Source organism: Leptodactylus fuscus, chromosome 6 (genome assembly GCF_031893055.1).
Source record: "Leptodactylus fuscus isolate aLepFus1 chromosome 6, aLepFus1.hap2, whole genome shotgun sequence".
Classification (NCBI taxonomy): domain Eukaryota; kingdom Metazoa; phylum Chordata; class Amphibia; order Anura; family Leptodactylidae; genus Leptodactylus; species Leptodactylus fuscus.
In genome coordinates, this window is record NC_134270.1 from 185,496,035 (window position 1) to 185,522,066 (window position 26,032).

The 26,032-nt window shown below is 31.7% G+C and overlaps 1 protein-coding gene across 1 annotated transcript; it reads right to left on the reverse strand.

Moving 5' to 3' along the window:
- Positions 1-517: 517 nt before the first annotated feature.
- RABAC1 (Rab acceptor 1) lies at positions 518-25,005 on the reverse strand. Its single transcript, XM_075278009.1, has 5 exons — positions 24,877-25,005; positions 5,878-6,087; positions 5,614-5,711; positions 5,169-5,270; positions 518-1,067 (listed from the first exon to the last, which is right to left on the reverse strand). The coding sequence occupies exons 1-5, from the start codon at positions 24,942-24,944 to the stop codon at positions 982-984; spliced, it is 564 nt and encodes a 187-aa protein (XP_075134110.1). The 5' UTR covers positions 24,945-25,005; the 3' UTR covers positions 518-981.
- Between the last annotated feature and the right edge of the window lie 1,027 nt (positions 25,006-26,032).

Consider the following 26,032-nt stretch of genomic DNA (forward strand, 5'->3'; position numbering starts at 1 on the left):
GAATAATTTTCCTTTCCTCACTGCTCACAGAATAATGCTCCTTTCCTCACTGGTCACAGAATAATGTTCCTTTCCTCAATGGTCACAGAATAATGCTCCTTTCCTCACTGATCACAGAATAATGCTCCTTTCCTCACTGGTCACAGAATAATGCTCCTTTCCTCACTGGTCACAGAATAATGCTCCTTTCCTTACTGCTCACAGAATAATTCTCTTTTCCTCAATGGTCACAGAATAATGCTCCTTTCCTCACTGATCACAGAATAATGCTCCTTTCCTCACTGCTCACAGAATAATGCTCCTTTCCCGTATGGTCACAGAATAATGCTCCTTTCCTCACTGATCACAGAATAATGCTCCTTTCCTCACTGGTCACAGAATAATGCTCCTTTCCTCACTGGTCACAGAATAATGATCAGCTCATTATTATAATATAATACCCTATGTAGACAGTGGGGTATGACAGGCGGAGGCCTCGCTCTGTGGCAGTGATCAGAGGTCCAGGCTGTATATAATCACTTTATTAAATTATATATTACCATATATATCACATATCAATAACCTTACATATATATACAGTGGGGTATGACAGGCGGAGGCCTCGCTCTGTGGCAGTGATCAGAGGGTCGGGAGTATATTATCAGCTAATTACACTATATATATTACTGTATATATCACATACCAATAACCTTATACATAGACACAAGATGGTGGAGCTCACACCGCATTTGGCAAGTTGCCCAATCAATAAGACTCTGCGCCGCCTGCTATTACCCCAGTTTATTAGAGCAGCGGGCTAATCATCCTTTATGATAGGGGCAGATCTCCTATAAAGGGTCACTCCGCAACTTACTGACCTATCGGACATTGTGCAAAGGTTGCTGCAGTGATTGGGGAGGGGAAACAACGGAATAATAGAGAGTTAAAATGCAGAGTCCGATCAGCACCGCCATGTGATGACTCCACCACCGGCACAGCGCCTTACACTGGTTCCATCTGCAGCTCCTCAAGATCTCCCTCAATCTCATGGAACGAGGCATGGGAGCCGATGACTACAAGGGTGGCCCCTGCGAGGAAGAGGAAGAAATCAGGAAAGGTGGTACAACACAGTGCAGATGTAGCAGGGTCATTCCATATCAAGTGATCCAAATAGGAATATTTTTTTTACCTGAAGTCTTTAGATTTTTTTTATTTTTTATGAAGTACAACTTAAGTTAATTACAAATAAAAAGTTTTGAATTTTTTTCTTCATCAGTTAATTTTTTATAGACTTCTAAAGTTTTGAAAAAGTGTGAATTTTGGCCTGGTATGGCTTTACATTTTTTAACATATCTTGGGCTAGAATTAAGATAAATAGGTGGGAGAGGCATCATTTTTCTCAGAGCGGTACCGGCTTTCATTTGATATGTCACAAGACAATGTTTCTTTATATTTTGTTTTGGAGAAATCAAATTCAAAATTTTGATGCGCAATTGTGAAAAAAACGTACATTTCAAAATTGTGAAAAAAATGCATTTGTGTTACTTGTGTTCTTGGTTATATTTGTACAGGTTTTCAACTTGGGAATAAATTGGGATCAAATTTTTTTTAATTTTTTTTTTTAAGCCTTGAATCATCTGATTTTATGTTTGTGTGAGCTTCTTTCTTTTTTCTTTTCAAATTACAACTTGCTGAATTCAACATTTATATGCAACATTAAAAAAAACATAAAAAACAAATACTGTAAGTGCCAGAATAAATACATCTTATCATCAGAACACAACTTGTCCAGCATTTTCAACCTGAATGCATTGAACAAACTGAAAGAACAAAGCTGCTCCTATCCTCAAGTGGGATTGTCTAAATAGTCTCATCCTAATTATATGGTAACAAGAGTCCAAGAACCAATATTTATAACACCTATTTCTACATGTAACAATTGTTTTTTATTATATCACTAAACATGTAATTTATTAAGAAAAATAGTCCAGTAGATAAATCCTCATTCTATAAAATATGAACTAATCAAACAATTAATAGGACATTTTTATACTACTGGCCTTTTATCATCAATTTGTCCTTTCTAGTGAGTGAAATGTAATCTTGTCCATAAGCGCTTACTAGCAATGGCCATTTCCTTTTGTGTCAGAGTATGTCCGGCCTGTCATGGTGTTCGGCTCCACCTGAGTTAATATCTGATTTTTGTTGACTTGTAAAATGTCTGGTTTTCTTGGATACACAAAGGATGGTGCTGGACCAGAAGGATGCAAAAAAGTCAATTTTATGTCTTCATTTTCACAATCTTTGGAGAGTACAGTAGCAGCCACCAGCGCCGATCATATTCACAGGTCACATAACCAGTTATGTCATCCATTGCCAAACTTGTGCCGCCTTCTACCACTTCATGGACTTCACTGTCCACAGGCTGAACAGATCTGAATTCAAGATTTTCGGAATGACACTGTAATAGTTATGTTTTAAAATATTATCCCATCGCGATCCCAACTTGAATTTTGGTACAGATGTGGCTAAGGGCATAGCAGGCCCATGTGCATTTTTTTGAAATTTTTAAATAAAACATTTTTTTCGGAAATGCGTTTTAAAATTTTGCGTTTGCGTTCACATGGGTAAAATATTAACAAAGATACTCTTGTGACATATTTGGTGAAAGCCTGTATAGTTCTGAGTAGAATGGCGTTTATTTTGTTTCTCTATCTTTTTCCTAGCCTAAGTTATGAGGAGAAATGTAAAGGCAGGAAACACAGAAATTCGCACTTTTTCTGAACTTTGAAAATCAATTAAAAATCAAAAAAAATTTCTAGAATTTTTTTTTCTTCACATTTTGCATTCTCTGACACACTATTACCAAATAACAAAATCTCAAAAGAATTAAAAATATAGAGGGAAAAATCATTGGTTCACTTGACACGGAATGACCCGGTGCTACAACCCCAAACATTCCCAGACACCTCTACAGGGACAACTGAGGGGATATCCTCCACAAATACAGGGACAACTGAGGGGATATCCTCCACAAATACAGGGACAGCTGAGGGGATATCCTCCACAAATACAGGGACAACTGAGGGGATATCCTCCACAAAGACAGGGACAACTGAGGGGATATCCTCCACAAAGACAGGGACAGCCTAGGGGATCTCCTCCACAAATACAGGGACAACTGAGGGGATATACTCCACAAATACAGGGAAAACTAAGGGGATATCCTCCACAAATACAGGGACAGCCTAGGGGATATCCTCCACAAATACAGGGACAGCTTAGGGGATATCCTTCACAAATACAGGGACAACTGAGGGGATATCCTCCACAAATACAGGGACAACTGAGGGGATATCCTCCACAAATACAGGAACAGCCTAGGGGATATCCTCCACAAAGACAGGGACAGCCTAGGGGATCTCCTCCACAAATACAGGAACAGCCTAGGGGATCTCCTCCACAAATACAGGGACAACTGAGGGGATATCCTCCACAAATACAGGGACAGCCTAGGGAATATCCTCCACAAATACAGGGACAGCCTAGGGAATATCCTCCACAAATACAGGGACAGCCTAGGGGATATCCTCCACAAATACAGGGACAGCCTAGGGAATATCCTCCACAAATACAGGGACAGCCTAGGGTAGGTATATCCTCCACAAATACAGGGACAGCCTAGGGTATATCCTCCACAAATACAGGGACAGCCTAGGGGATATCTTCCACAAATACAGGGACAGCCTAGGGGATATCCTCCACAAATACAGGGACAGCTGTGGGAATATTCTCCACAAATACAGGGACAACTGAGGGGATATACTCCACAAATACAGGGACAGCCTAGGGGATATCCTCTACAAATACAGGGACAGCCTAGGGGATATCCTCCACAAATACAGGGACAGCCTAGGGGATATCCTCCACAAATACAGGGACAGCTTAGGGGATATCCTCTACAAATACAGGGGCAACTGAGGGGATATCCTTCACAAATACAGGGACAGCCTAGGGAATAACCTCCACAAAAACAGGGACAGCTGTGGGGATATCCTCCACAAATACAGGGACAGCCAACGTGGATATCCTCCAAAAGTACAGGGACAGTTGTGGGAATATTCTCCACAAATACAGGGACAGCCTAGTGGATATCCTCCACAAATACAGGGACAACTGAGGGGATATATAACACAAATACAGGGACAAATGAGGGGATATCCTCCACAAATACAGGGACAACCGAGGGGATATCCTCCACAAATACAGGGACAGCCTAGGGGATATCCTCTACAAATAGAGGGACAGCTGAGGGGATACCCTCCACAAATACAGGGACAGCCTAGGGGATATCCTCTACAAATACAGGGACAGCCTAGGGGATATCCTCTACAAATACAGGGACAGACTAGCGGATATCTTCCACAAACACAGGGACAGCCGAGGAGGGATATCCTCCACAAATACAGGGACAGCTGTAGGAATATCCTCCACAAATACAGGGACAGCTGAGGGGATATACTTCACAAATACAGGGACAGCCGAGGGGGATATCCTCCACAAATACAGGGACAGCCAAGGGGGGATATCCTCCACAAATACAAGGACAAATGAGGGGATATCCTCCACAAATACAGGGACAACTGAGGGGATATTCTCCACAAATACAGGGACAACTGAGGGGATATACTCCACAAATACAGGGACAGCTGAGGGGATATCCTCCACAAATACAGGGACAGCCTAGGGGATATCCTCCACAAATACAGGGACAGCTGAGGGGATATACTTCACAAATACAGGGACAGCCGAGGGGGATATCCTCCACAAATACAGGGACAGCCAAGGGGGGATATCCTCCACAAATACAAGGACAAATGAGGGGATATCCTCCACAAATACAGGGACAGCTGAGGGGATATCCTCCACAAATACAAGGACAAATGAGGGGATATCCTCCACAAATACAGGGACAGCTGAGGGGATATCCTCCACAAATACAGGGACAACTGAGGGGATATACTCCACAAATACAGGGACAGCTGAGGGGATATACTCCACAAATGTAAGAATTATTTAGTCTGTTCACTCTATGTAACAAGAGGCCATCTTGGATCCAACAGTAATGTCGGGATCAAGAGACTGTTCTACTGTAACATGGGCCCACCTAAAAAATGCAGAATTCTTACCTAGAACCCAGAATACGGCAGCACCGGCGCCAGCAAGCCAAAAAAATGGGAAGGAAACGGCGCCAGCCAATCCGTACTGATGAGCTGTACTGACTTCTCGACCTGAAACCAGAAGACACGTTATGTTACTCCAGAGCTGTAATCAGAAGAGGTCATCATATCATCTGTATTACAGGAAACCAGAGACCGAGGAGTCACCGAGACACCACACAGGAGAGCGACATCAGTCCTGTCTATGAGAGACCCACTGTGACATCACCGTGTGTACTCTCCCTGTACTGTGACATCACCGTGTGTACTCTCCCTGTACTGTGACATCACCGTGTGTACTCTCCCTGTACTGTGACATCACCGTGTGTACTCTCCCTGTACTGTGACATCACCGTGTGTACTATCTCGGATACATCTATATACCTCAGTCCCATATATATATATATATATTTACCGAACAGGATCATCTTGGACTGCAGAGTCTTCAGGTAAATGATGTAACAGGCACCAAAGAAGACGGCGATGGCGATGAGCAGCATGGGGCTGGTGATACTGCGAGAGACAGAGGAGAGGAGACATGGAGATGGTGGTTAGTTTTTTAGAATAAACTTTGACGATTCCTCCCCGCACCCGCCACTAAGTGCCATGTGATCTTCTTACAGACTCTATAGGGCCCGACACAATCACACCTGACAATCCATCACAGGACAGGACTCACATGCAGTAGAGGATCAGCCCAAGGAAGATGAAGATGTAGTTGCTCTGAAAATGCTCCACATTGCGAGTCACCCGCTTACACAGATCTCCAAAATTCTGTGGCCGGGAGAAGCGTCTCTGATCTACAAAGTTATTCCAGGGGCGGATGTGAGCGCGGCGACGGTCAAACCAGTCCTTAGCTGTGGCCTGAGTGATCATCTTAGGGAAGATCCTGCGGAGAAGGGAAGTGAGAGAAAGATGAGACAGGAACAAACACCTGAGCAACACCCCAAATAATCCTTATAGGGGGTCACATATAACCCTGTCACGGGAACAGGAGGAGCCTGCAAGTACCCAAATATCATCAGCAACACCACAGACAGGAGCAGAGCAAGTCTGACTTACTATAATACTGCCCCCATGTACAAGAATAAAACTCCAATAATACTACTCCTATGTACAAGAATATAACTACTATAATACTACTCCTATGTACAAGAATATAACTACTATAATACTACTCCTATGTAGAAGAATATAACTACTATAATACTGCTCCTATGTACAATAATATAACTACTATAATACTACTCCTATGTACAAGAATATAACTACTATAATACTGCTCCTATGTACAAGAATATAACTACTATAATACTGCTCCTATATACAAGAATATAACTACTATAATACTACTCCTATGTACAAGAATATAACTACTATAATACTACTCCTATGTAGAAGAATATAACTACTATAATACTGCTCCTATGTACAATAATATAACTACTATAATACTACTCCTATGTACAAGACTATAACTACTATAATACTACTCCTATGTACAAGAATATAACTACTATAATACTGCCTCCTATGTACAAGAATATAACTACTATAATACTGCTCCTATATACAAGAATATAACTACTATAATACTACCTCCTATGTACAAGAATATAACTACTATAATACTACTCCTATGTAGAAGAATATAACTACTATAATACTGCTCCTATGTACAATAATATAACTACTATAATACTACTCCTATGTACAAGACTATAACTACTATAATACTACTCCTATGTACAAGAATATAACTACTATAATACTGCCTCCTATGTACAAGAATATAACTACTATAATACTGCTCCTATGTACAAGAATATAACTACTATAATACTAGTCCTATGTACAAGAATATAACTACTATAATACTGCTCCTATGTACAAGAATATAACTACTATAATACTACTCCTATGTACAAGAATATAACTACTATAATACTGCTCCTATATACAAGAATATAACTACTATAATACTGCTCCTATGTACAAGAATATAACTACTATAATACTACCTCCTATGTACAAGAATATAACTACTATAATACTACCTCCTATGTACAAGAATATAACTACTATAATACTGCTCCTATGTACAAGAATATAACTACTATAATACTACCTCCTATGTACAAGAATATAACTACTATAATACTACCTCCTATGTACAAGAATATAACTACTATAATACTACTCCTATGTACAAGAATATAACTACTATAATACTACCTCCTATGTACAAGAATATAACTACTATAATACTACTCCTATGTACAAGAATATAACTATTATAATACTGCTCCTATGTACAAGAATATAACTACTATAATACTAGTCCTATGTACAAGAATATAACTACTATAATACTACTCCTATGTACAAGAATAAAACTCCAATAATACTACTCCTATGTACAAGAATATAACTACTATAATACTACTCCTATGTACAAGAATATAACTACTATAATACTACTCCTATGTACAAGAATAAAACTCCAATAATACTACTCCTATGTACAAGAATATAACTACTAGAATACTAGTCCTATGTACAAGAATATAACTACTATAATACTACTCCTATAGACAAGAATAAAACTTCTATAATACTACTCCTATGTACAAGAATATAACTACTATAATACTACTCCTATGTACAAGAATATAACTACTATAATACTACTCCTATGTACAAGAATAAAACTCCAATAATACTACTCCTATGTACAAGAATATAACTACTATAATACTACTCCTATGTACAAGAATATAACTACTATAATACTACTCCTATGTACAAGAATAAAACTCCAATAATACTACTCCTATGTACAAGAATATAACTACTATAATACTACTCCTATGTACAAGAATAAAACTCCAATAATACTACCTCCTATATACAAGAATATAACTACTATAATACTACTCCTATGTACAAGAATATAACTACTATAATACTACTCCTATAGACAAGAATAAAACTTCTATAATACTACTCCTATGTACAAGAATATAACTACTATAATACTACTCCTATGTACAAGAATATAACTACTATAATACTACTCCTATGTACAAGAATAAAACTCCAATAATACTACTCCTATGTACAAGAATATAACTACTATAATACTACTCCTATGTACAAGAATATAACTACTATAATACTACTCCTATGTACAAGAATAAAACTCCAATAATACTACTCCTATGTACAAGAATATAACTACTATAATACTACTCCTATGTACAAGAATAAAACTCCAATAATACTACTCCTATGTACAAGAATATAACTACTATAATACTACTCCTATGTACAAGAATATAACTACTATAATACTATTCCTATGTACAAGAATATAACTACTATAATACTGCTCCTATGTACAAGAATATAACTACTATAATACTGCTCCTATGTACAAGAATATAACTACTATAATACTACTTCTATGTACAAGAATATAACTACTATAATACTGCTCCTATGTACAAGAATATAACTACTATAATACTACTCCTATATACAAGTATATAACTACTATAATACTACTCCTATGTACAAGAATATAACTACTATAATACTACTCCTATATACAAGAATATAACTACTATAATACTATTCCTATGTACAAGAATATAACTACTATAATACTACTCCTATGTACAGTATACTATACTATACTATACTATAATACTACTATATACTACTATAATACTACTATGTACAAGAATATAACTACTATAATACTACCTCCGATATACAAGAATATAACTACTATAATACTATTCCTATGTACAAGAATATAACTACTATAATACTACTCCTATGTACAAGAATATAACTACTATAATACTACTATGTACAAGAATATAACTACTATAATAATACTCCTATGTACAAGAATAAAACTACTATAATACTACTCCTATGTACAAGAATAAAACTACTATAATACTACCTCCTATATACAAGAATATAACTACTATAATACTACTCCTATGTACAAGAATATAACTTCTATAATACTACTCCTATATACAAGAATATAACTACTATAATACTACTCCTATATACAAGAATATGACTCCTATAATACTACTCCTATGTACAAGAATATAACTACTATAATACTGCTCCTATGTACAAGAATATAACTACTATAATACTACTCCTATGTACAAGAATATAACTACTATAATACTACCTCCTATATACAAGAATATGACTCCTATAATACTACTCCTATGTACAAGAATAAAACTACTATAATACTACCTCCTATATACAAGAATATAACTACTATAATACTACTCCTATGTACAAGAATATAACTTCTATAATACTACTCCTATATACAAGAATATAACTACTATAATACTACTCCTATATACAAGAATATGACTCCTATAATACTACTACTATGTACAAGAATATAACTACTATAATACTACCTCCTATATACAAGAATATAACTACTATAATACTACTCCTATGTAAAAGAATATAACTACTATAATACTGCTCCTATGTACAAGAATATAACTACTATAATACTACCTCCTATGTACAAGAATATAACTACTATAATACTACCTCCTATATACAAGAATATAACTACTATAATACTACTCCTATGTATAAGAATATAACTACTATAATACTGCTCCTATGTACAAGAATATAACTACTATAATACTACCTCCTATGTACAAGAATATAACTACTATAATACTACTCCTATGCACAAGAATATAACTACTATAATACTACTCCTATGTACAAGAATATAACTACTATAATACTACTCCTATGTACAGGAATATAACTACTATAATACTACTCCTATGTACAAGAATATAACTACTATAATACTACCTCTTATGTACAAGAATATAACTACTATAATACTACCTCCTATGTACAAGAATATAACTACTATAATACTGCTCCTATGTACAAGAATATAATTACTATAATACTGCTCCTATGTACAAGAATATAACTACTATAATACTACCTCCTATGTACAAGAATATAATTACTATAATACTACCTCCTATGTACAAGAATATAACTACTATAATACTAATCCTATGTACAAGAATATAACTACTATAATACTACTCCTATGTACAAGAATATAACTACTATAATACTGCTCCTATATACAAGAATATGACTCCTATAATACTACTCCTATGTACAAGAATATAACTACTATAATACTGCTCCTATGTACAAGAATATAACTACTATAATACTACCTCCTATGTACAAGAATATAATTACTATAATACTACCTCCTATGTACAAGAATATAACTACTATAATACTAATCCTATTACAAGAATATAACTACTATAATACTACTCCTATGTACAAGAATATAACTACTATAATACTACTCCTATGTACAAGAATATAACTACTATAATACTGCTCCTATATACAAGAATATAACTACTATAATACTACCTCCTATGTACAAGAATATAACTACTATAATACTACTCCTATATACAAGAATATAACTACTATAATACTACTCCTATGTACAAGAATATAACTACTATAATACTACTCCTATGTACAAGAATATAACTACTATAATACTGCTCCTATATACAAGAATATAACTACTATAATACTACCTCCTATGTACAAGAATATAACTACTATAATACTACTCCTATATACAAGAATATAACTACTATAATACTACTCCTATGTACAAGAATATAACTACTATAATACTACTCCTATGTACAAGAATATAACTACTATAATACTACTCCTATATACAAGAATAAAACTTCTATAATACTACTCCTATGTACAAGAATATAACTACTATAATACTACTCCTATGTACAAGAATAAAACTACTATAATACTACTCCTATATACAAGAATAAAACTTCTATAATACTACTCCTATGTACAAGAATATAACTACTATAATACTACTCCTATGTACAAGAATAAAACTACTATAATACTACTCCTATGTGCAAGAATATAACTACTATAATACTACTCCTATGTACAAGAATATAACTACTATAATACTACTCCTATATACAAGAATATGACTCCTATAATACTACTCCTATGTACAAGAATATAACTACTATAATACTGCTCCTATGTACAAGAATATAACTACTATAATACTACTCCTATGTACAAGAATATAACTACTATAATACTACCTCCTATATACAAGAATATAACTACTATAATACTACCTCCTATGTACAAGAATATAACTACTATAATACTACCTCCTATGTACAAGAATATAACTACTATAATACTACTCCTATGTACAGGAATATAACTACTATAATACTGCTCCTATGTACAAGAATATAACTACTATAATACTACCTCCTATATACAAGAATATAACTACTATAATACTACTCCTATGTAAAAGAATATAACTACTATAATACTACCTCCTATGTACAGGAATATAACTACTATAATACTGCTCCTATGTACAAGAATATAACTACTATAATACTACCTCCTATGTACAAGAATATAACTACTATAATACTACTCCTATGTACAAGAATATAACTACTATAATACTACCTCCTATGTACAAGAATATAACTACTATAATACTACTCCTATGTACAAGAATATAACTACTATAATACTGCTCCTATGTACAAGAATATAACTACTATAATACTACTCCTATACACAAGAATATAACTACTATAATACTACTCCTATGCACAAGAATATAACTACTATAATACTGCTCCTATGTACAAGAATATAACTACTATAATACTACTCCTATGTACAAGAATATAACTACTATAATACTACCTCCTATGTACAAGAATATAACTACTATAATACTACTCCTATGTACAAGAATATAACTACTATAATACTACTCCTATGTACAAGAATATAACTACTATAATACTACCTCCTATGTACAAGAATATAACTACTATAATACTACTCCTATGTACAAGAATATAACTACTATAATACTGCTCCTATGTACAAGAATATAACTACTATAATACTACTCCTATACACAAGAATATAACTACTATAATACTACTCCTATGCACAAGAATATAACTACTATAATACTACTCCTATGTACAGGAATATAACTACTATAATACTACTCCTATGTACAAGAATATAACTACTATAATACTGCTCCTATGTACAAGAATATAATTACTATAATACTACCTCCTATGTACAAGAATATAACTACTATAATACTACTCCTATGTACAAGAATATAATTACTATAATACTGCTCCTATGTACAAGAATATAACTACTATAATACTGCTTCTATGTACAAGAATATAACTACTATAATACTACTCCTATGTACAAGAATATAACTACTATAATACTACCTCCTATGTACAAGAATATAACTACTATAATACTACTCCTATGTACAAGAATATAACTACTATAATACTACCTCCTATGTACAAGAATATAACTACTGTAATACTGCTCCTATGTACAAGAATATAACTACTATAATACTACTCCTATGTACAAGAATATAACTACTATAATACTACTCCTATGTACAAGAATATAACTACTATAATACTGCTCCTATGTACAAGTATATAACTACTATAATACTACCTCCTATGTACAAGAATATAACTACTATAATACTGCTCCTATGTACTAGAATATAACTACTATAATACTACCTCCTATATACAAGAATATAACTACTATAATACTACCTCCTATGTACAAGAATATAACTACTATAATACTACCTCCTATGTACAAGAATATAACTACTATAATACTACTCCTATATACAAGAATATAACTACTATAATACTACTCCTATGTACAAGAATATAACTACTATAATACTACCTCTTATGTACAAGAATATAACTACTATAATACTACCTCCTATGTACAAGAATATAACTACTATAATACTGCTCCTATGTACAAGAATATAACTACTATAATACTACTCCTATGTACAAGAATATAACTACTATAATACTACTCCTATGTACAAGAATATAACTACTATAATACTACTCCTATGTACAAGTATATAACTACTATAATACTACCTCCTATGTACAAGAATATAACTACTATAATACTGCTCCTATGTACTAGAATATAACTACTATAATACTACTCCTATGTACAAGAATATAACTACTATAATACTACCTCTTATGTACAAGAATATAACTACTATAATACTACCTCCTATGTACAAGAATATAACTACTATAATACTGCTCCTATGTACAAGAATATAACTACTATAATACTACTCCTATGTACAAGAATATAACTACTATAATACTACTCCTATGTACAAGAATATAACTACTATAATACTACTCCTATGTACAAGTATATAACTACTATAATACTACCTCCTATGTACAAGAATATAACTACTATAATACTGCTCCTATGTACTAGAATATAACTACTATAATACTACCTCCTATATACAAGAATATAACTACTATAATACTACCTCCTATGTACAAGAATATAACTACTATAATACTACCTCCTATGTACAAGAATATAACTACTATAATACTACTCCTATATACAAGAATATAACTACTATAATACTACTCCTATGTACAAGTATATAACTACTATAATACTACCTCCTATGTACAAGAATATAACTACTATAATACTACTCCTATGTACAAGTATATAACTACTATAATACTACCTCCTATGTACAAGAATATAACTACTATAATACTGCTCCTATGTACTAGAATATAACTACTATAATACTACCTCCTATATACAAGAATATAACTACTATAATACTACCTCCTATGTACAAGAATATAACTACTATAATACTACCTCCTATGTACAAGAATATAACTACTATAATACTACTCCTATATACAAGAATATAACTACTATAATACTACTCCTATGTACAAGAATATAACTACTATAATACTACCTCCTATATACAAGAATATAACTACTATAATACTACTCCTATATACAAGAATATAACTACTATAATACTACTCCTATGTACAAGAATATAACTACTATAATACTACCTCTTATGTACAAGAATATAACTACTATAATACTACCTCCTATGTACAAGAATATAACTACTATAATACTGCTCCTATGTACAAGAATATAACTACTATAATACTACTCCTATGTACAAGAATATAACTACTATAATACTACTCCTATGTACAAGAATATAACTACTATAATACTACTCCTATGTACAAGAATATAACTACTATAATACTACTCCTATGTACAAGAATATAACTACTATAATACTGCTCCTATGTACTAGAATATAACTACTATAATACTACCTCCTATATACAAGAATATAACTACTATAATACTACCTCCTATGTACAAGAATATAACTACTATAATACTACTCCTATATACAAGAATATAACTACTATAATACTACTCCTATGTACAAGAATATAACTACTATAATACTACCTCCTATATACAAGAATATAACTACTATAATACTACTCCTATATATAAGAATATAACTACTATAATACTACTCCTATGTACAAGAATATAACTACTATAATACTACCTCTTATGTACAAGAATATAACTACTATAATACTACCTCCTATGTACAAGAATATAACTACTATAATACTGCTCCTATGTACAAGAATATAACTACTATAATACTACTCCTATGTACAAGAATATAACTACTATAATACTACTCCTATGTACAAGAATATAACTACTATAATACTACTCCTATGTACAAGAATATAACTACTATAATACTACTCCTATGTACAAGAATATAACTACTATAATACTACCTCCTATGTACAAGAATATAACTACTATAATACTACTCCTATATACAAGAATATAACTACTATAATACTACCTCCTATGTACAAGAATATAACTACTATAATACTGCTCCTATGTACAAGAATATAATTACTATAATACTACCTCCTATGTACAAGAATATAACTACTATAATACTAATCCTATTACAAGAATATAACTACTATAATACTACTCCTATGTACAAGAATATAACTACTATAATACTACTCCTATGTACAAGAATATAACTACTATAATACTGCTCCTATATACAAGAATATAACTACTATAATACTACCTCCTATGTACAAGAATATAACTACTATAATACTACTCCTATATACAAGAATATAACTACTATAATACTACTCCTATGTACAAGAATATAACTACTATAATACTACTCCTATGTACAAGAATATAACTACTATAATACTGCTCCTATATACAAGAATATAACTACTATAATACTACCTCCTATGTACAAGAATATAACTACTATAATACTACTCCTATATACAAGAATATAACTACTATAATACTACTCCTATGTACAAGAATATAACTACTATAATACTACTCCTATGTACAAGAATATAACTACTATAATACTACTCCTATATACAAGAATAAAACTTCTATAATACTACTCCTATGTACAAGAATATAACTACTATAATACTACTCCTATGTACAAGAATAAAACTACTATAATACTACTCCTATATACAAGAATAAAACTTCTATAATACTACTCCTATGTACAAGAATATAACTACTATAATACTACTCCTATGTACAAGAATAAAACTACTATAATACTACTCCTATGTGCAAGAATATAACTACTATAATACTACTCCTATGTACAAGAATATAACTACTATAATACTACTCCTATATACAAGAATATGACTCCTATAATACTACTCCTATGTACAAGAATATAACTACTATAATACTGCTCCTATGTACAAGAATATAACTACTATAATACTACTCCTATGTACAAGAATATAACTACTATAATACTACCTCCTATATACAAGAATATAACTACTATAATACTACCTCCTATGTACAAGAATATAACTACTATAATACTACCTCCTATGTACAAGAATATAACTACTATAATACTACTCCTATGTACAGGAATATAACTACTATAATACTGCTCCTATGTACAAGAATATAACTACTATAATACTACCTCCTATATACAAGAATATAACTACTATAATACTACTCCTATGTAAAAGAATATAACTACTATAATACTACCTCCTATGTACAGGAATATAACTACTATAATACTGCTCCTATGTACAAGAATATAACTACTATAATACTACCTCCTATGTACAAGAATATAACTACTATAATACTACTCCTATGTACAAGAATATAACTACTATAATACTACCTCCTATGTACAAGAATATAACTACTATAATACTACTCCTATGTACAAGAATATAACTACTATAATACTGCTCCTATGTACAAGAATATAACTACTATAATACTACTCCTATACACAAGAATATAACTACTATAATACTACTCCTATGCACAAGAATATAACTACTATAATACTGCTCCTATGTACAAGAATATAACTACTATAATACTACTCCTATGTACAAGAATATAACTACTATAATACTACCTCCTATGTACAAGAATATAACTACTATAATACTACTCCTATGTACAAGAATATAACTACTATAATACTACTCCTATGTACAAGAATATAACTACTATAATACTACTCCTATGTACAAGAATATAACTACTATAATACTACCTCCTATGTACAAGAATATAACTACTATAATACTACTCCTATGTACAAGAATATAACTACTATAATACTGCTCCTATGTACAAGAATATAACTACTATAATACTACTCCTATACACAAGAATATAACTACTATAATACTACTCCTATGCACAAGAATATAACTACTATAATACTACTCCTATGTACAGGAATATAACTACTATAATACTACTCCTATGTACAAGAATATAACTACTATAATACTGCTCCTATGTACAAGAATATAATTACTATAATACTACCTCCTATGTACAAGAATATAACTACTATAATACTACTCCTATGTACAAGAATATAATTACTATAATACTGCTCCTATGTACAAGAATATAACTACTATAATACTGCTTCTATGTACAAGAATATAACTACTATAATACTACTCCTATGTACAAGAATATAACTACTATAATACTACCTCCTATGTACAAGAATATAACTACTATAATACTACTCCTATGTACAAGAATATAACTACTATAATACTACCTCCTATGTACAAGAATATAACTACTGTAATACTGCTCCTATGTACAAGAATATAACTACTATAATACTACTCCTATGTACAAGAATATAACTACTATAATACTACTCCTATGTACAGGGATATAACTACTATAATACTACCTCCTATGTACAAGAATATAACTACTATAATACTACTCCTATGTACAAGAATATAACTACTATAATACTGCTCCTATGTACAAGTATATAACTACTATAATACTACCTCCTATGTACAAGAATATAACTACTATAATACTGCTCCTATGTACTAGAATATAACTACTATAATACTACCTCCTATATACAAGAATATAACTACTATAATACTACCTCCTATGTACAAGAATATAACTACTATAATACTACCTCCTATGTACAAGAATATAACTACTATAATACTACTCCTATATACAAGAATATAACTACTATAATACTACTCCTATGTACAAGAATATAACTACTATAATACTACCTCTTATGTACAAGAATATAACTACTATAATACTACCTCCTATGTACAAGAATATAACTACTATAATACTGCTCCTATGTACAAGAATATAACTACTATAATACTACTCCTATGTACAAGAATATAACTACTATAATACTACTCCTATGTACAAGAATATAACTACTATAATACTACTCCTATGTACAAGTATATAACTACTATAATACTACCTCCTATGTACAAGAATATAACTACTATAATACTGCTCCTATGTACTAGAATATAACTACTATAATACTACCTCCTATATACAAGAATATAACTACTATAATACTACCTCCTATGTACAAGAATATAACTACTATAATACTACCTCCTATGTACAAGAATATAACTACTATAATACTACTCCTATATACAAGAATATAACTACTATAATACTACTCCTATGTACAAGAATATAACTACTATAATACTACCTCCTATATACAAGAATATAACTACTATAATACTACTCCTATATACAAGAATATAACTACTATAATACTACTCCTATGTACAAGAATATAACTACTATAATACTACCTCTTATGTACAAGAATATAACTACTATAATACTACCTCCTATGTACAAGAATATAACTACTATAATACTGCTCCTATGTACAAGAATATAACTACTATAATACTACTCCTATGTACAAGAATATAACTACTATAATACTACTCCTATGTACAAGAATATAACTACTATAATACTACTCCTATGTACAAGAATATAACTACTATAATACTACTCCTATGTACAAGAATATAACTACTATAATACTGCTCCTATGTACTAGAATATAACTACTATAATACTACCTCCTATATACAAGAATATAACTACTATAATACTACCTCCTATGTACAAGAATATAACTACTATAATACTACTCCTATATACAAGAATATAACTACTATAATACTACTCCTATGTACAAGAATATAACTACTATAATACTACCTCCTATATACAAGAATATAACTACTATAATACTACTCCTATATATAAGAATATAACTACTATAATACTACTCCTATGTACAAGAATATAACTACTATAATACTACCTCTTATGTACAAGAATATAACTACTATAATACTACCTCCTATGTACAAGAATATAACTACTATAATACTGCTCCTATGTACAAGAATATAACTACTATAATACTACTCCTATGTACAAGAATATAACTACTATAATACTACTCCTATGTACAAGAATATAACTACTATAATACTACTCCTATGTACAAGAATATAACTACTATAATACTACTCCTATGTACAAGAATATAACTACTATAATACTACCTCCTATGTACAAGAATATAACTACTATAATACTACTCCTATATACAAGAATATAACTACTATAATACTACCTCCTATGTACAAGAATATAACTACTATAATACTGCTCCTATGTACAAGAATATAATTACTATAATACTGCTCCTATGTACAAGAATATAACTACTATAATACTACCTCCTATGTACAAGAATATAATTACTATAATACTACCTCCTATGTACAAGAATATAACTACTATAATACTAATCCTATGTACAAGAATATAACTACTATAATACTACTCCTATGTACAAGAATATAACTACTATAATACTGCTCCTATATACAAGAATATGACTCCTATAATACTACTCCTATGTACAAGAATATAACTACTATAATACTGCTCCTATGTACAAGAATATAACTACTATAATACTACCTCCTATGTACAAGAATATAATTACTATAATACTACCTCCCATGTACAAGAATATAACTACTATAATACTAATCCTATGTACAAGAATATAACTACTATAATACTACTCCTATGTACAAGAATATAACTACTATAATACTACTCCTATGTACAAGAATATAACTACTATAATACTAATCCTATGTACAAGAATATAACTACTATAATACTACTCCTATGTACAAGAATATAACTACTATAATACTGCTCCTATGTACAAGAATATAACTACTATAATACTACTCCTATGTACAAGAATATAACTACTATAATACTACCTCCTATATACAAGAATATAACTACTATAATACTACTCCTATGTACAAGAATATAACTACTATAATACTACCTCCTATATACAAGAATATAACTACTATAATACTACTCCTATGTACAAGAATATAACTACTATAATACTAATCCTATGTACAAGAATATAACTACTATAATACTAATCCTATGTACAAGAATATAACTACTATAATACTAATCCTATGTACAAGAATATAACTACTATAATACTGCTCCTATGTACAAGAATATAACTACTATAATACTACTCCTATGTACAAGAATATAACTACTATAATACTACTCCTATATACAAGAATAAAACTTCTATAATACTACTCCTATGTACAAGAATATAACTACTATAATACTACTCCTATGTACAAGAATAAAACTACTATAATACTACTCCTATATACAAGAATAAAACTTCTATAATACTACTCCTATGTACAAGAATATAACTACTATAATACTACTCCTATGTACAAGAATAAAACTACTATAATACTACTCCTATGTGCAAGAATATAACTACTATAATACTACTCCTATGTACAAGAATATAACTACTATAATACTACTCCTATATACAAGAATAAAACTTCTATAATACTACTCCTATGTACAAGAATATAACTACTATAATACTACTCCTATATACAAGAATATAACTACTATAATACTACCTCCTATGTACAAGAATATAACTACTATAATACTGCTCCTATGTACAAGAATATAACTACTATAATACTACTCCTATGTACAAGAATATAACTACTATAATACTGCTCCTATGTACAAGAATATAACTACTATAATACTGCTCCTATGTACAAGAATATAACTACTATAATACTACCTCCTATGTACAAGAATATAACTACTATAATACTGCTCCTATGTACAAGAATATAACTCCTATAATACTACTCCTATGTACAAGAATATAACTACTATAATACTGCTCCTATGTACAAGAATATAACTACTATAATACTACTCCTATGTACAAGAATATAACTACTATAATACTACTCCTATGTACAAGAATATAACTACTATAATACTGCTCCTATATACAAGAATAAAACTTCTATAATACTACTCCTATGTACAAGAATATAACTACTATAATACTACCTCCTATGTACAAGAATATAACTACTATAATACTGCTCCTATGTACAAGAATATAACTCCTATAATACTACTCCTATGTACAAGAATATAACTACTATAATACTACCTCCTATATACAAGAATATAACTACTATAATACTACCTCCTATGTACAAGAATATAACTACTATAATACTACCTCCTATGTACAAGAATATAACTACTATAATACTACTCCTATGTACAGGAATATAACTACTATAATACTGCTCCTATGTACAAGAATATAACTACTATAATACTACCTCCTATATACAAGAATATAACTACTATAATACTACTCCTATGTAAAAGAATATAACTACTATAATACTACCTCCTATGTACAGGAATATAACTACTATAATACTGCTCCTATGTACAAGAATATAACTACTATAATACTACCTCCTATGTACAAGAATATAACTACTATAATACTACTCCTATGTACAAGAATATAACTACTATAATACTACCTCCTATGTACAAGAATATAACTACTATAATACTACCTCCTATGTACAAGAATATAACTACTATAATACTACCTCCTATGTACAAGAATATAACTACTATAATACTACTCCTATGTACAGGAATATAACTACTATAATACTGCTCCTATGTACAAGAATATAACTACTATAATACTACCTCCTATATACAAGAATATAACTACTATAATACTACTCCTATGTAAAAGAATATAACTACTATAATACTACCTCCTATGTACAGGAATATAACTACTATAATACTGCTCCTATGTACAAGAATATAACTACTATAATACTACCTCCTATGTACAAGAATATAACTACTATAATACTGCTCCTATGTACAAGAATATAACTCCTATAATACTACTCCTATGTACAAGAATATAACTACTATAATACTGCTCCTATGTACAAGAATATAACTACTATAATACTACTCCTATGTACAAGAATATAACTACTATAATACTACCTCCTATATACAAGAATATAACTACTATAATACTACCTCCTATGTACAAGAATATAACTACTATAATACTACCTCCTATGTACAAGAATATAACTACTATAATACTACTCCTATGTACAGGAATATAACTACTATAATACTGCTCCTATGTACAAGAATATAACTACTATAATACTACCTCCTATATACAAGAATATAACTACTATAATACTACTCCTATGTAAAAGAATATAACTACTATAATACTACCTCCTATGTACAGGAATATAACTACTATAATACTGCTCCTATGTACAAGAATATAACTACTATAATACTACCTCCTATGTACAAGAATATAACTACTATAATACTACTCCTATGTACAAGAATATAACTACTATAATACTACCTCCTATGTAAAAGAATATAACTACTATAATACTACTCCTATACACAAGAATATAACTACTATAATACTACTCCTATGCACAAGAATATAACTACTATAATACTGCTCCTATGTACAAGAATATAACTACTATAATACTACTCCTATGTACAGGAATATAACTACTATAATACTACTCCTATGTACAAGAATATAACTACTATAATACTGCTCCTATGTACAAGAATATAATTACTATAATACTACCTCCTATGTACAAGAATATAACTACTATAATACTACTCCTATGTACAAGAATATAACTACTATAATACTACTCCTATGTACAAGAATATAACTACTATAATACTGCTCCTATGTACAAGAATATAATTACTATAATACTGCTCCTATGTACAAGAATATAACTACTATAATACTGCTTCTATGTACAAGAATATAACTACTATAATACTACTCCTATGTACAAGAATATAACTACTATAATACTACCTCCTATGTACAAGAATATAACTACTATAATACTGCTCCTATGTACAAGAATATAACTACTATAATACTACCTCCTATGTACAAGAATATAACTACTGTAATACTGCTCCTATGTACAAGAATATAACTACTATAATACTACTCCTATGTACAAGAATATAACTACTATAATACTACTCCTATGTACAGGGATATAACTACTATAATACTACCTCCTATGTACAAGAATATAACTACTATAATACTACTCCTATGTACAAGAATATAACTACTATAATACTACCTCCTATGTACAAGAATATAACTACTATAATACTACTCCTATGTACAAGAATATAACTACTATAATACTACTCCTATGTACAAGAATATAACTACTATAATACTACTCCTATGTACAGGGATATAACTACTATAATACTACCTCCTATGTACAAGAATATAACTACTATAATACTACTCCTATGTACAAGAATATAACTACTATAATACTACCTCCTATGTACAAGAATATAACTACTATAATACTGCTCCTATGTACAAGTATATAACTACTATAATACTACCTCCTATATACAAGAATATAACTACTATAATACTACCTCCTATGTACAAGAATATAACTACTATAATACTACCTCCTATATACAAGAATATAACTACTATAATACTGCTCCTATGTACAAGTATATAACTACTATAATACTACCTCCTATGTACAAGAATATAACTACTATAATACTGCTCCTATGTACTAGAATATAACTACTATAATACTACCTCCTATATACAAGAATATAACTACTATAATACTACCTCCTATGTACAAGAATATAACTACTATAATACTACTCCTATGTACAAGAATATAACTACTATAATACTACTCCTATGTACAAGAATATAACTACTATAATACTACCTCCTATATACAAGAATATAACTACTATAATACTACTCCTATATACAAGAATATAACTACTATAATACTACTCCTATGTACAAGAATATAACTACTATAATACTACCTCTTATGTACAAGAATATAACTACTATAATACTACCTCCTATGTACAAGAATATAACTACTATAATACTGCTCCTATGTACAAGAATATAACTACTATAATACTGCTCCTATGTACAAGAATATAACTACTATAATACTACTCCTATGTACAAGAATATAACTACTATAATACTACTCCTATGTACAAGAATATAACTACTATAATACTACTCCTATGTACAAGAATATAACTACTATAATACTGCTCCTATGTACTAGAATATAACTACTATAATACTACCTCCTATATACAAGAATATAACTACTATAATACTACCTCCTATGTACAAGAATATAACTACTATAATACTACTCCTATATACAAGAATATAACTACTATAATACTGCCCCTATGTACAAGAATATAACTACTATAATACTGCTCCTATGTACAAGAATATAACTACTATAATACTACCTCCTATGTACAAGAATATAACTACTATAATACTACCTCCTATGTACAAGAATATAACTACTATAATACTACTCCTATGAGCTGCTTTATTGTTCTGCCATTAGAAGTGGACATGTGGTCACCATGTTGGTAGTCAGTGGACACTTGTTGGTTGCCGCCACCACTTGGGGCCCCGTCATCTCTTTAGTCATTGCGCTCACTGATATATGTATAAGATTTGCAGTACTAATAGGCAGAACAATAAGACATCTTGTGGGGGCGGCTTTATCACTCTGGTTAGGTAAGTGTTAATATGTAAGGTTCCTACTTGTTCATCAGTCCGGTAGGTCCCTCTTCTGCTCCTCCGGGTAACACATCCCCGCTCTTCCCTGCCATGGTCAGTGGTCGCAGTAGACGCCTGTGAGGGAGACACACAGCTTAGTCCGGCGACTTACACTATAAGAATGGCTGAGGTTATGGGAGGAAAGTCCGAAGTAACTCCGGATATGTACTCCTACTGGCAATATAGCTCCGCCCCCACATACAAATGTCCGTCCCCTGTAATCCTCCCCCTGATCAGACCCCGGGGTGTACCATAAGAAGGCAGAAAAGAGCTCCCCCTGCTGCCCTGTATAAAGGCTCTCAGAGGCTACTTTTGGGTAGTGTACCTCCTGGTGAGAGATCGGTGACGCTACAACACACTGAATGACATTTTGGCCAGTTGTCAGACATCATTATATGGAGCGAAGCAGGAGGGGCCAGTCCATGAATTCTCCCCCTCATGGCTGTTCTGGCCTCGCAGTTAGGAGGTGTCAGGTAAGAGGTTACATGAGGGGGCACAGACCAGACCCATCACCAGTACAGAGGAAGGTCTGATCCACCAACAAGCACAAGCAGATCCTGCAGTGTCCCTGTCCTCCATCATTATACCCCCCACATCTCTTCATTACTCCCCTCTGTCTTTGCCCATTACAAGTCCTGTCACTGACAACCAGACCTCGTCACCTTCATCTGCACGGGTGTCAGGACCACTAACCCTGGATTGTACAGACTGGATCTGTATTGTCCATAGTGATGGATCCAGGATCTGTATCCTCTATAGTGATGGATCCCGGATCTGTATCCTCTATAGTGATGGATCCGGGATCTGTATCCTCTATAGTGATGGATCTGGGATCTGTATCCTCTATAGTGATGGATCCGGGATCTGTATCCTCTATAGTGATGGATCTGGGATCTGTATCCTCTATAGTGATGGATCCGGGATCTGTATCCTCTATAGTGATGGATCCTGGATCTGTATCCTCTATAGTGATGGATCCGGGATCTGTATCCTCTATAGTGATGGATCCGGGATCTGTATCCTCTATAGTGACGGATCCGGGATTTGTATCCTCTATAGTGATGGATCTGTATCCTCTATAGTGATGGATCTGGGATCTGTATCCTGTATAGTGATGGATCTGTATCCTCTATAGTGATGG